Below are 11,777 nucleotides of genomic sequence, written 5' to 3'. Positions count from 1 at the left end.
AGGGAAATACAATTTATTGGCTTTCATACAATGCTTAAACATTTCATTCATATGATGGAAAATTAAACAATAGACTATAAATCTGATTGCACTCTCAATTAAAATGTTTAAGATTTTCCATATGTTTCGTAGTAAAAATAATAACAAAAGTTGTGTTAGTAAACTCATCTTAGGACATTAGTGAATGCTTGCTGTAAGTGTGTGGGTTTTCTCCATGTTCACTCCCTGGTTTTTATGACTTAAGTTTCTATCTGAATAGCTATTTTGAGTAAACGTTTGTGTGATTTTTGTAATGTTTTACTTTACAAAATACAGTCTTATGGGCTGATCACAGAAGTACTGTTTTTAAGAATCTTATGAAAAATATATTTTTAGATGTAGCTGTTTAATTTGTAATAGATACTCTAGAAAAAGACAAACATGAATAGAAAAGCACAAGCAAACTGAAAGCCACAGTTATGTTAATGAGGGAAATGTATGCATCGAAGAATCTCGTGTTTTAACATAGAAGTTTAAAAAGTTGGGTCAACAAACAGAATGGATAGAAGGCAAAAGCAACACTAATTTTCTAAGAAACTTATGAAATGAGAACTTAATAGCATGCTGAATAGTGTTTTATTTTAGATGTTTGTGCAATTTGTAATGGAAACTGTGGGCTTACGATGGCAAATGATGGGAAACAGTGGTCTGCAAGACAGCATTAAAAATTGGGAATGCCAAATATGTGCGCTGTATGTTAGCCTCAGTTGAGAATTTGTTTTGAAAAAATAAATTGTTGAACAATGAAGGCCAGATCTTTTATTATTTTTCCTGGGAAAAGAGTTTGTATAGCCTAAGGGAGAATTTGGTGCCTGTGGGAAAGAGAGCACTGGGTTCAGCTTTCAAAATTTATGAGGACTCGCCAAGACAGATGGGAAGGAATGAGTGCACCCTGAATTACCGGAGCCCTGGGAGACTGTACTAATCTTTTATGTGAGTTTTCACATTCATAATTATGCTTAAATACCAAGTTGTGTACATCATTTGCTCTGCATATGGAGGAGTCCAGCTCCATTCAGCTGGATTTTGATGTACTGCATCAACGAAGCTTGCACGAGTCGTGTGAAGGGGTGACCACGAAGTGCCAGGGTGTCTGTCATTAATTTCTTGGTTTAATATTATAAAGGCAGATGATGTGTGTTAAAGTTAACCTGTGTCTTTGGGAGTTCGTAATCTATAGATTTCCTGTGGCTAGACACTACGAGGCAGTAGTGACCGTATACGCTGCTGCTATGAAATGAATGTCGCGTGTGACTCTGCTTTTAATTTGTCTTGTTTGCTCGGCAGTAGCCGGTGCCGGGAATGCTTGTCCTCCAGGCTCCTACAGCAGCTTGATGAGTTGTACCGGGTGCTTGTCGTCTTTCTCCTTTCCTTTTAGTTCAGGGCGTGATTAGTGTTTCTCATTTGTAGCATTCAATATCCTGTCCATCTCGATGGCTTCCTTTTTAGCTGATGTGGTGGGGTAAACATCCTTTATACAGTTATGAGCTGGATTTTATTAAACTAATTAAACAATGTAGTTAGTGTGGCTGCTACAAAGTACACGTGAAATGTGTAAGTTGGAATTTTTGCTTGTGTCAACTACTATCAATGAACTTGATGTATTTGTATAAAACTGACCTAATTGAATGTTTCTTTTGCTCTAGCTAATGTTTTATTTATATGCTATGTTGAAGTGAAATTGGACATTAAGACTATCCCATCATCATTAAAAAACACATCCACCCAAATGTTTTCACCTAGATTATTGCTTAAACTGATTAGAGAAAGCATTTYTCTGCTTCGTTTTATTTCATTCAGTTAACTAAGCTTGATGTGTTAATCCTATTTTCTTGTCTTTTACTCATTCCCTCTATTCTTAAAGACCTTGTGCTCAATGCAAGGGAGAAACACTGTAGAAAACAGGATCATATAATTGCAATATAAAGTAGGGATATTGATGTGACAGATGCAGTGCTCTAAATGGTTTTTAAAATACTTTGTAAAAGCAAAAGTAAATTAGATTTCTTTTAGATGTATGCCTTTAACCCTTAGCAAAAGGGAAAGAATGGTGRATTCAGGAAGCTGTAGGGCCTCATAAATCAAGGGAATAACGAGACCCAAACCCAACATCATTTTGATTGCTTTGTCTTTCATTGTTCGCTTTTCCTCTCATCACTGAGCCCTCTTATATGTGTGTGGATAGGGGTAATGGGTTTTCTTTCCTTTTTTTTTCTCTTTTTTTTAACTAGACTTTGGGCAAGGTCCGTTTTCTTTCCTTATTTTACATACATATATATCATCTCTCTCTTTTTTTTAATTGTTTTGGTTGCCCTCAGGGTTTGGGTTAATCTAATAGTACAGTCCATCTGTGTTCCTCCTAGCTTTACCTATGCTGACACTGGAGAGACACCTTCTGCAGCTTAGCTTGCTCCACAAGAAGCAAGGGAGTTGTGCATTGGGTTAGGTAACCCAAAGATCCACAAAAGCTGCACGCTCCTTTTCTGTGCCCTTGGGGTGCAACTTCCAGTCTTCAGTCTGACTGCATATTTCATTCATAATCTGGCACTATATATATTGTTTGCACTTGCCGCTTGTGCCTTGCATAGTTTTTGTATGTTTAAATTGAGGGGAAGAAGGGGAAGAAAAGAGATAAATTGCAATCACATCCCTTTTCTGTGTCTCTTTCTCTCTTTTGTGCTTTGGTAGGCCTGGATGATTGCCTGCAGCAGTATGTCCATAAATTTGAACGGGAGAAGATAAATGGTGAGCAGCTGTTACAGATTTCCCACCAGGATCTTGAAGACTTGGGTATCACGCGGATTGGACACCAAGAACTTGTTCTAGAGGCTGTGGATCTCCTGTGTGCGCTGGTTAGTTAAATGGTGAACACAGACGTAAAGAATTCCTTAAAGGGTGTGTTTGTGAATAGCTAAGGCAAGCCTTATAAAAACAGTGTACCTGTACCTGTAGGTTTAGCAATTCTGTAGTCCGCATGAAAGTGAAGAAMTATGTTAATTGAGGAATGTTTTGATAACTTAGTGACAGAGTGAGTTCAGCTCACTGGATTCAGAACTTAAGCTGTTCCTTTACCTTACTCCTGATGTATAACTGCATAGATTTTTTTTAACGCAAACATATTCTGAAAAGAATAAATATATTTCATTTTATTTTGCTCTGCAGCATCATCAGTAAAGGCTTTATTTTTAAAGGCCAAGATTTGGACATGCTCTTGAAAACGTGTTTGATGTAGTGCAATGAGTGAGCGCCAGAGGTATATACAATTACATCACTGAGGACGGTGGGAAAGAATGCCCTGCAATGCTTTTGCCATTACTGGCCTGCATGCCATTCATTATGCAAGGCTTGCAGCACAGAGCATATTCTTCTTAAAATGGAGAGTCTTTATTGCCTGTGTGATACGTGCTTTTTTTTTCTGCTGCAGAAAGGTGCTACAGAGGTCATATGTATTTGATAAACCAAGAACAAATTGGATAGCCTGTACTAAAGGAAGTATATTTAATAAAATAGTTGCAAATGCTTCCTGAAAAATAGCTTTTACATTGCAGAACCTTTTGCTTGCTCTTCAATATTTGATGCATCAACTCTCTTTTAACATTTAAGTTGAAAATCTAATAAAAGAACTGAATTAGCCTGAAATAGAATTCATGCTGTGGGAGGGGATAATCTGTCAAGTGAATGAAGGAGTCTGCTGAATTAGAAAATTTACTGCATGCTGTATACAGTCTTGACTGAAGTAATGGATGTGGCAGCCCCTGAAGGCACTTTTTTCCTCTTGCTTTTTAAAATATTAGAATAAAATGGCTGGAGCTGGATGACTGCCAGAACCTAAAGCTGTGTATTATCTCCTACAATTTCCTTCTAATTTCCTTTGTAGACAGAAGTTTTGACCTCAAACTCGTTTCTAGAAATCCTTTGTCAAAAGCAGTTCAAGTTAATGCATTAGAAGTCGTGTATTGTATCTGAAATGTCCTTGTTTGCTTGTAAGAGGCGGAGTAAGAATTCCTGTGTTCTAGCTATGCCCTTTGTCACCTTCTTGATGGTCCCTTCCCTTGGAGTCTTAAGAAGATTGTTACAGAATGTCAGTGTTGTTTTTTTCTTTTTTTTTCTTCTTTCCGGTTCCTGAGGAGGTGGTATGTTTTCAGTTCTAGTGACAGCCGATTTTTTTTATTCTGTGGCTTTTTATGTGAGAGAGAAACTTTTTTTTTTTCCTATCTGTGTTTTCTGAAAACGGATATGGATATTGATACTTTTTTTTTGATGTCATTTTTCTAAATTTGGGGACCTTAAATTAAAAAGCCAGGACCGTGTGAAAGACTTTCTTTCACAAGAGATTTTCGCTATTCCTTTAGTTCACACGGTGGAAGTGTGGCATTGTCCAAGCCAGCCTGAGGTCAGCTTTTGAAAGTTGTCCCCATTGCAAGAAAACAAGGGTTGTGGTGGGGTTTTTTTGGTGAGTTTCCCCCATCCAGGAGAAAATTTTGCTTTTTGTTCAGTTTTTCCTTAAAGGATTTGCTTTCAGCTGAGCTTCTGTCAGATAGGCGTTTTGTTTCCCTCACGCTGCAAGAACTCTTGAGCCTCTAAAGGCAGTGGACGTAGCTGTTCTTGGGGCGTCTGTCTCCTGACATGGTAACTTTTTTCAAGCATTGACCTGAGAGAACTTTCCAGTCTCATGTCAATGGAAAAGGTACAGTGTGCAGATAATGTGTGCCTTAAGAAATGACACCAAATACAATTTTTTAGACTTTATAGAGATAGAGCTCTCTGCAGGACATGAGTTCTGCTACACTGTTACGCTGAAAATGATGTGTCTGCAATTTAGTGCTTGCTCCTGCAGTAGACAATCTCTAGAGGCAATATAACTGAAATACTAAAGTGAATGCATCTTTCTCAGTTTCCTTCATGCACTTGGCAGTACCTTGTGTACTCATCTCTTCAGCTGTTTTGGTTATTAGGCAGTGTTCCCTCATCTTGTCTTAGCATCAATACAGGCAGCAAAGCTGCAGCTGAAGAGGCAGTGAGAAGGGTAAAAGGTGAAGGTTGCCTATGAGCGCAGGTCTCCGTTGCTCTTGAGCTCACCTAATAAACTGTTCTGAACAGGTGGTGAAAGCTTTTATTTAAGGAGTTAAAGGACGTGTTAAGGAAACTGAACTCCCCAGAGGGGAAAAACACATCGACTTGAGCGTCTCTAAATTGTGTGTGTAAAATGGTGAGGAAGTATGACAGTATTTGCTTGGGGGAGAGCAGGGGTGGGAGGAAGACATTCCCTAGTTGACTGAAGTATTTGGGGGAGAGGAAARCAAACATACATGCATGCATGCATRCATACATACATACATACGTTTACTTTTTAATCTCATACTAAACTACAACAGCAGGAGCAAGGATCCGGAAAATAAGTGAAGACATTGGGACAAAAAAGCTTGTAAAGCAGTGGTGAATTCTTATTTATTCCTTGATGAGTAGATGCATCTCTCTGGGCTTAGCAAAGATAAAACAATGCAAGCATTAACAGGAAATTGTACACAAATAGTTTCACTTGAATRTGTTCTTTGAATTAGGTTTCTGAACTTTTAACTATGCTGTACGATGGGAGAATCTGAAATTAAATAAAGAAAGGCAGCTGACTGTCCTTGGTTTGAGCAGGAAGAGATTTTGTTTTGCAGGCAACACAGACACATGCACAGACACACACACACACGCACACACTTTTTCACTTTGTGTGCTTTAATTTCACTGGTAGTAACATTCTGCAAGCACATTTGTAGTGGAGCAAAATATATCACAAGATCATCCTACCAAGAAATTACATGATAGTGTATTATAAAATCTTACTGTTGTCATCCCTGTAAAAGGTACTTGCAAAGTTGATCTAGAACGTACAAAGGCACTTTAAATTCCAACCTGTGTAGCTTACATACATGTAGATGCAGGTCTTTGTGGCTATTGCTTGTCAAAAGCACCATGTGTATGTGCAGCTACATAAGATTTCAGTTTTCTGGAGGTCTCAGGTTAAATTTAGTGCTCTTCATTGAGAGATTTAAGACTTGAGAGGGTTCCTTGGGATGCATTTTTGTTAAGAGAACAGGAGCTAGTGGCTTTAAGAATACCTTGTATTAGCACTAATGCTAATGTAGGCAGACAAGGAGCTGGATTAGCTAACAGGTGTTCAGTCCGTTTTTATTATTTCTTTATTCTCCTCAAGGCTGGTTTTCGGTTGGATCAACCAGTAGATCTATCTTGCTGCGCTATGGCAGGTGAGCATGACTGAAGGGGAAGGTGAGACTGCCCTTGGCAACAGCAGAGGTGTAGATCTCTCCAAGACAGCTGCAGCACAACTGCTGTGCTCCTTTGGCTTTGGCTAAACACACTTTTCTCCCCCTCCCCCCCAGCTGCCTGAACTTGAGCAATTATTTAGTCAGTGTATTATTTTGCATTCAATATAATGGGGCTTTGAAAGAGTGCTCTCGCTCAGGCATGCTCTTGTGCACATGTGCATATTTGCTCTCTTTCTCTTGTTCTCCCTTTTCTTTCGTGTTCTCTCTTTGCAGCCATACCCCTGTAATATCTTTCTCAAGCTCTAGTCTTGCACGTGGCTGCGCAGGTTAATGAGTAACAAGGTAGGAATGTTTAACATAGTGTTCTTGACCGCTGGCTTTAGTCTATATTTTGATGAAAGTAACTTTGATGTTTTAAATCAGGAGTGATAGGAAAATGTAACGTGCTTCTGGTTCATGAGCAGCACATAAAGCCGTTTGGTTGTTTAAATAATAATCTGTTAAATATTGTAGCCCCAGTTTTGTAGAAATACTTCAGGACCCCCCAAAAAAACTGCTCAACTTTGCACTTCACCTAGTGTTGTTGTGAAGGCTTATACRCTGTTTGCCATAACTGCCACACTATCAGCATTCCTATCTGTTGCAAATTGAGGCTACAGCTCAGTGGCATTTTAAATTAATGTAAGTCAGCTGCAGTCTCTACCATCTTGCCATCCTCTGCTTAGTGATCCTTTGTGCTTGCACTTAGCTGACCCTGAGGTGAGTTACTTCAGGGAGCTAAACCAGCTGAAAACTAACACTAATAAAAAGTTTTTTTTTWTTATTATTATATATATTTTTTGAATGGTTAGCTTGGACAAGCAGAAGTGCCACAAGAGAAGGAGCGGTAGTAGGTGGTAGGTTGTCTGTCAAGTGGTCAAGGTAGTGTCATCTCGGACAAAATCACAGCCCAAACACACACATGTTCGGCTAATATTGATTGTTTTACCTCTCTGTCAGTGAAGAGAAATGTACAGGATGGCATGGGTGTATTTTATGGAATGGCAATTCTTCCTGTACATTAGAGCAAGAGGTTAAAAAACCAGCTTGTTTTTCTGAAGTAGAAGGTGATTTGGATGGTGGTGATCCTTTGTTCCTGGGGGGGTTTACTTCTCGAGGCCAACCAGAGAGTCGCCTACACTGATGAGCTATACACTTTCTGTTGCACTAGGCGAGCATAGTTCTGAGCCAGGTCTTTSCCTAGAGCACTCGCTGGTGTTTTAGATATCTTGCGTGGGCTCCACAGAGTCTCTGGGAGACAGGAGGAGGCTTCTTTTGTGTTTAGGAGCCTCCACAGTGACTGGAGAGCTTGGTTGTGATGTGCTCGTGCTAGACTGCTGGGGACAYCTTTCATAGTCATAGTTGTAGTTCTTCATCTCCAGAGACTGCATTGTTTGAGTCCATTTGTAATACCTAATTCTTTAGCTCTTGGTGACTTACTGAATATGTAGTTTTCCCATTTTATAAAGGTAAAGAATCTTTTTTTTTTTCCCTCAGTTTCCTGAAGGTAATTGACTGGTTGATATTTGCGAAGTGTTCTGAAAATAAAAACCATCAATTTAATGGGGCATAAATTCACTCAAAAAGTTAGTGGAGGAAGATGAAGGGCCAAAGTGATGTAAATGTTCATTCTGGTATTTCACTGAAACCAAGAATGAGGGCAAAATATTGAACGTGACTCAATCCACACTAAGGGAGATGCGGGAAGATACCTAGTAGTCGTCTTCCCTGTAATGTCCAGTGAGATGTGCAATTGTGGATTCCTGGAGCTGTAGGAAATGCTTGTACAGATACACAGAAGTGATGAGTTTATACGTGGCAGTGTGCAAGTACTTTAATATTGTTTATTAGTCCAAGTTTTTCCCTCTTTGTGATGCTGGAAAATTTAAGGATATCCTTTTGCTGTTGCAGCAGTGTTTATTTTCTTGGATATATCCTCTCAACCCCTACTCCTGGCTGTACTTTAACAGTACTTCCTTGCCAAGAGCTCTTGGGGGGAGGAGGGGATGCTTGTGTAATTGACACCCGCTGGGCTCTTATCCATAGGAGGTGATAGGTATTTTAAAGGCAGCTGAGTAGCTGAAACCTCCTCTTTATACTGGTATGTTTTTTGGGCAAGGATTCTGTGTCACTTTCCGTAACTTTTTTAGTCTGAAATATTTTAGACGTTACTATGGAGTTTTGACCATGGAAATGATAGTGGTCCATAAACAAAAAAGAGGTTGACAGTGGTCTTTATGAAGAATTACTTATATTTGGTCTGGCAATTAGAAAGCAGGTAGAAATAATGGTGTTATGCCTGATTTTTATTTTTTATTTTTTGGGAGGGGGGAGGGAGAGGATGAGAAATCCTGTGTTTTGGGAGGGAGGACTAAGATATCCATTGACTTGTTTCTTTTCTCTTACAAATAAGTATGGAACGTGAGCCAGCAGTGTGCCTTGGCACCAAAGGTTGAAAGCATCCTGGGCCATGTGAATGGGACCACAGCCAAGAGATTGAGGGAAGTGATTATTTCCCTTTACTCAGCACTTGTTAGTCTACATCTAGAATACTATATGCAGGTTTGTGTGCTTCCCTTCCCTTCCACCCACCCAGCACAGGAAAGACGCTGACAGGTTGAATTGAACTCAGCAGAAGGTCACCAAGATGGTTGAGGCTGAGGGAGCAGGGCTGATCCAGCTGGAGGGAGTTCACGATAGCCCAAAAACTGCAGGCAGCTCAGCAAGAAATCAGGGCCGGGGTCTGAATAGCAGTGCGTGATGGGAGTGCAGGAGATCCTGGGCAGAAGTTAAGACAAGACAAGTCGAGACAGGGTTTAAGGGAAGAACTTTCTCACCCTGAGGCCAGTCTGGCTGTGGATCAGGCTGCCAGAGAGGTGGTGCAGTGTCCATCCCTGGAGGTTTTCAAGATCTGAGTGGATAAAGCCCTGAGTTGACCTGACCTGAGCTCACAGCTGGCCCTGCTTTGAGCAGGGGGTTGGACTGAGACCTGTTGAGGTCCTTTCTCACCTGGGTGATGCTGTGACCCTATGTGGAGGACTTGAGAACTCTTGGAACTCTGAGTTGAATGGTGTTAAGGTTTAGTTGCTTTAGGTTTTTTTGAGGAGGGTAGGAGAAAGAACAAGATAAAACCTGGAAACTTTGAGGTTGTTCACAAGAATTTGTGGCAGCAAAACAGCAGAGAAAGGCTGATAATTTTTTTTTTTTGAGAGGATTGTAGAAAGATATGTTTCAATGTGAAAGAGCATTGACAGGGAYTTCATTTTCAGAAAAAGTTCACTGTGGTTTTGCAGGGTGGGAGCACTCAAAAGCAAATTTACATGCACACACATGCGCGCATGCACAGCAAAACAAGAAAATCCTGACATAAAAATTGAGTTACCTTTAAAAAAAGGTATAGTGCTCATGATTGTCTCWTTCTAAGCATATAAACTCTTATTGCTTAAAACTGCTATGTAGTGTTATTGCAGTCCACTAACTTGCACATAAATATATTACTGTAGTCAAAGAACACAGTTACTGAAAACTTGTGATCCAAATATTTATTCTTGCTGTTGATAGTGAAATTACATGTTTCCTGTAGATGTTTTTATCTCTTGCCAATTTAAACTTGTCTTTAGTTGTGAATGAAATGCAACTTTACTGTTTGTATACCACAATATAAAAAATATTTAAAGAGAAAACAGCCTTTACTTTCCTTTATTAAAAAAAAAAAAGGCAATTCTGTTGCTCCAACTACTTTTGAAAGGTAAACAACATCTGATAGGACTTTGAGACTTCATTCTAATTGTAGARTGTCCTTAAATCTCATTAGCCTCAGCAAAGTTTGAGGGGATTTGGCACCCACAAAAGTATCTTTTAGTGGCTGTAGCGTGGGATAACTTGCAAAGTAATTGTATAGACTGTCTTTTCCATATCAACAAGTCCTACACTCTTCAGGTTTGAATATTCATGGAAAAAGTGAGTAGTGAAACTATTCTTTCAGTAAAAACTCAGTGAATCAAATGAAGGTAGCATTGATTTATCCTGCCAATAACCCAGACAAAAACRAACAAGCAAACAAAAGAACTAGAAAACTTCCCCTATAYCAAGGGAAATAGCTAATCTGTGCAATGCCTGGCCACAGGGTGCTAAATTTCATGTGCATTCAAAATAGGAATTGAATTTCTGGAATTCATGGAAGAAATAAAAGCAGACCACCATTTCTTCCTGGGGCTGCTGAGCCTACAGATAGCTGGTTGCTGAGAAAATGTTCTGTGGGAGTATTGGTGTATATATGTGCTTACACTCTTTCCTGACTAACAGCTGCTGCTCATGGACTGATAAAGTGTACCAGGCTGTATGGACCAGAGGTCAGCCATTCTCTTTTTATGGCTTTTGACTCTAAATCTGTATGCTGTTTATTTAGCAGTACATGAAACATTACTCAGTCTGTGTAGTCAGAAACTTAATTATTGCTTATTAAAACTGTGCTTTCAGTTTAGGCCTGATTCCCACTTTCTTCCTACTTAAATGCAACAGGAACATCACAAAAAGATTTCCTGCCTTTTCTTGAAGCTAAAGCATTGAAAGGTAATAACAACTTAAAGATTAAGGGCATACACTTTCTAAGGCCTTGATATTTCCTTTAAAGACCAATTTTCTTGGGCAGTTTCTCTGATTAGGCTTGAACTTTTCTCAAAGTTTTATGCAACCTATATCTTCCCCCCACCCCACCCCAAGAGAAGGGTAAAATGTGGACAAATTCTTAATTCCAAATGAGTTTTTAGCTTGTGGTATGATGAATGGGATCTTGATAGGGAGATTTATCAAACTTTAAAATATTTCTTGCAGAACTATGGCCTTGAAACAGACAACATGAAGAACTTGGTTCTCAAACTGCGAGCATCATCCAATAATCTGCAGAATTACATCAGCAGCCGAAGGAAAAGTTCAAATTATGATGGGAATACCTCGCGCAAGCCCCCCAATGAATTCCTTACTTCAGTGGTAGAGCTTATTGGTGCTGCTAAAGCCTTGCTTGCATGGCTGGACAGGTAATAAAGACTTTATATTTTCATTTACTACTATAATGAATTATTTTTCCATGCCAGGAAGTTTCTAGCTGCTAAGATATCTAGGGTATCTACTCCTGTGCTTTCACCTTTGCTAGAACCGATGAAACGGTTAAGATTGCATCTGAGCTGGTGTTTATAAAGGGAATCGTCCCTTTGGGGGAGATGTTCTGTTTTCAAGGCATGTTACTAACATGCACGACTTCTTCCTCTCCCATTCCCACCTTCTAAATCAGTTGTCATCAGCAGATCCCATTTAAAAGAATTTTTAATGTTTTACTGAAATTCCGGTCTTAGCTCCGTTATTTGAAAAACTGAGCAGCAGAAGAGAGACTCCCTCTGCTCTTTTTTTTTTTTTTTTTTTTTT

General features: G+C 39.4%; 1 protein-coding gene across 2 annotated transcripts in view; it reads left to right on the top strand.

Moving 5' to 3' along the window:
• The window catches only part of CNKSR3 (CNKSR family member 3), a 54,796-nt gene that overhangs the window by 26,167 nt on the left and 16,852 nt on the right, over positions 1-11,777 (top strand). Inside the window, exons 2-3 of one of the 2 annotated variants that reach the window (XM_085297978.1) lie at positions 2,728-2,891; positions 11,190-11,392. In XM_085297978.1, the coding sequence (XP_085154104.1) occupies positions 2,728-2,891; positions 11,190-11,392 (367 nt within the window). The remainder of the gene's footprint in view (positions 1-2,727; positions 2,892-11,189; positions 11,393-11,777) is intronic. The other variant, XM_085297979.1, reaches the window with a different exon arrangement.

The sequence above is a fragment of the Rhea americana genome, unplaced genomic scaffold (genome assembly GCF_003343005.1).
Source record: "Rhea americana isolate MKP2758 unplaced genomic scaffold, rheAme1 scaffold_134, whole genome shotgun sequence".
Lineage (NCBI taxonomy): Eukaryota > Metazoa > Chordata > Aves > Rheiformes > Rheidae > Rhea > Rhea americana.
Note: the sequence above shows the minus strand (reverse complement) of the source record. Positions and strands in the feature narration are given on the sequence as shown.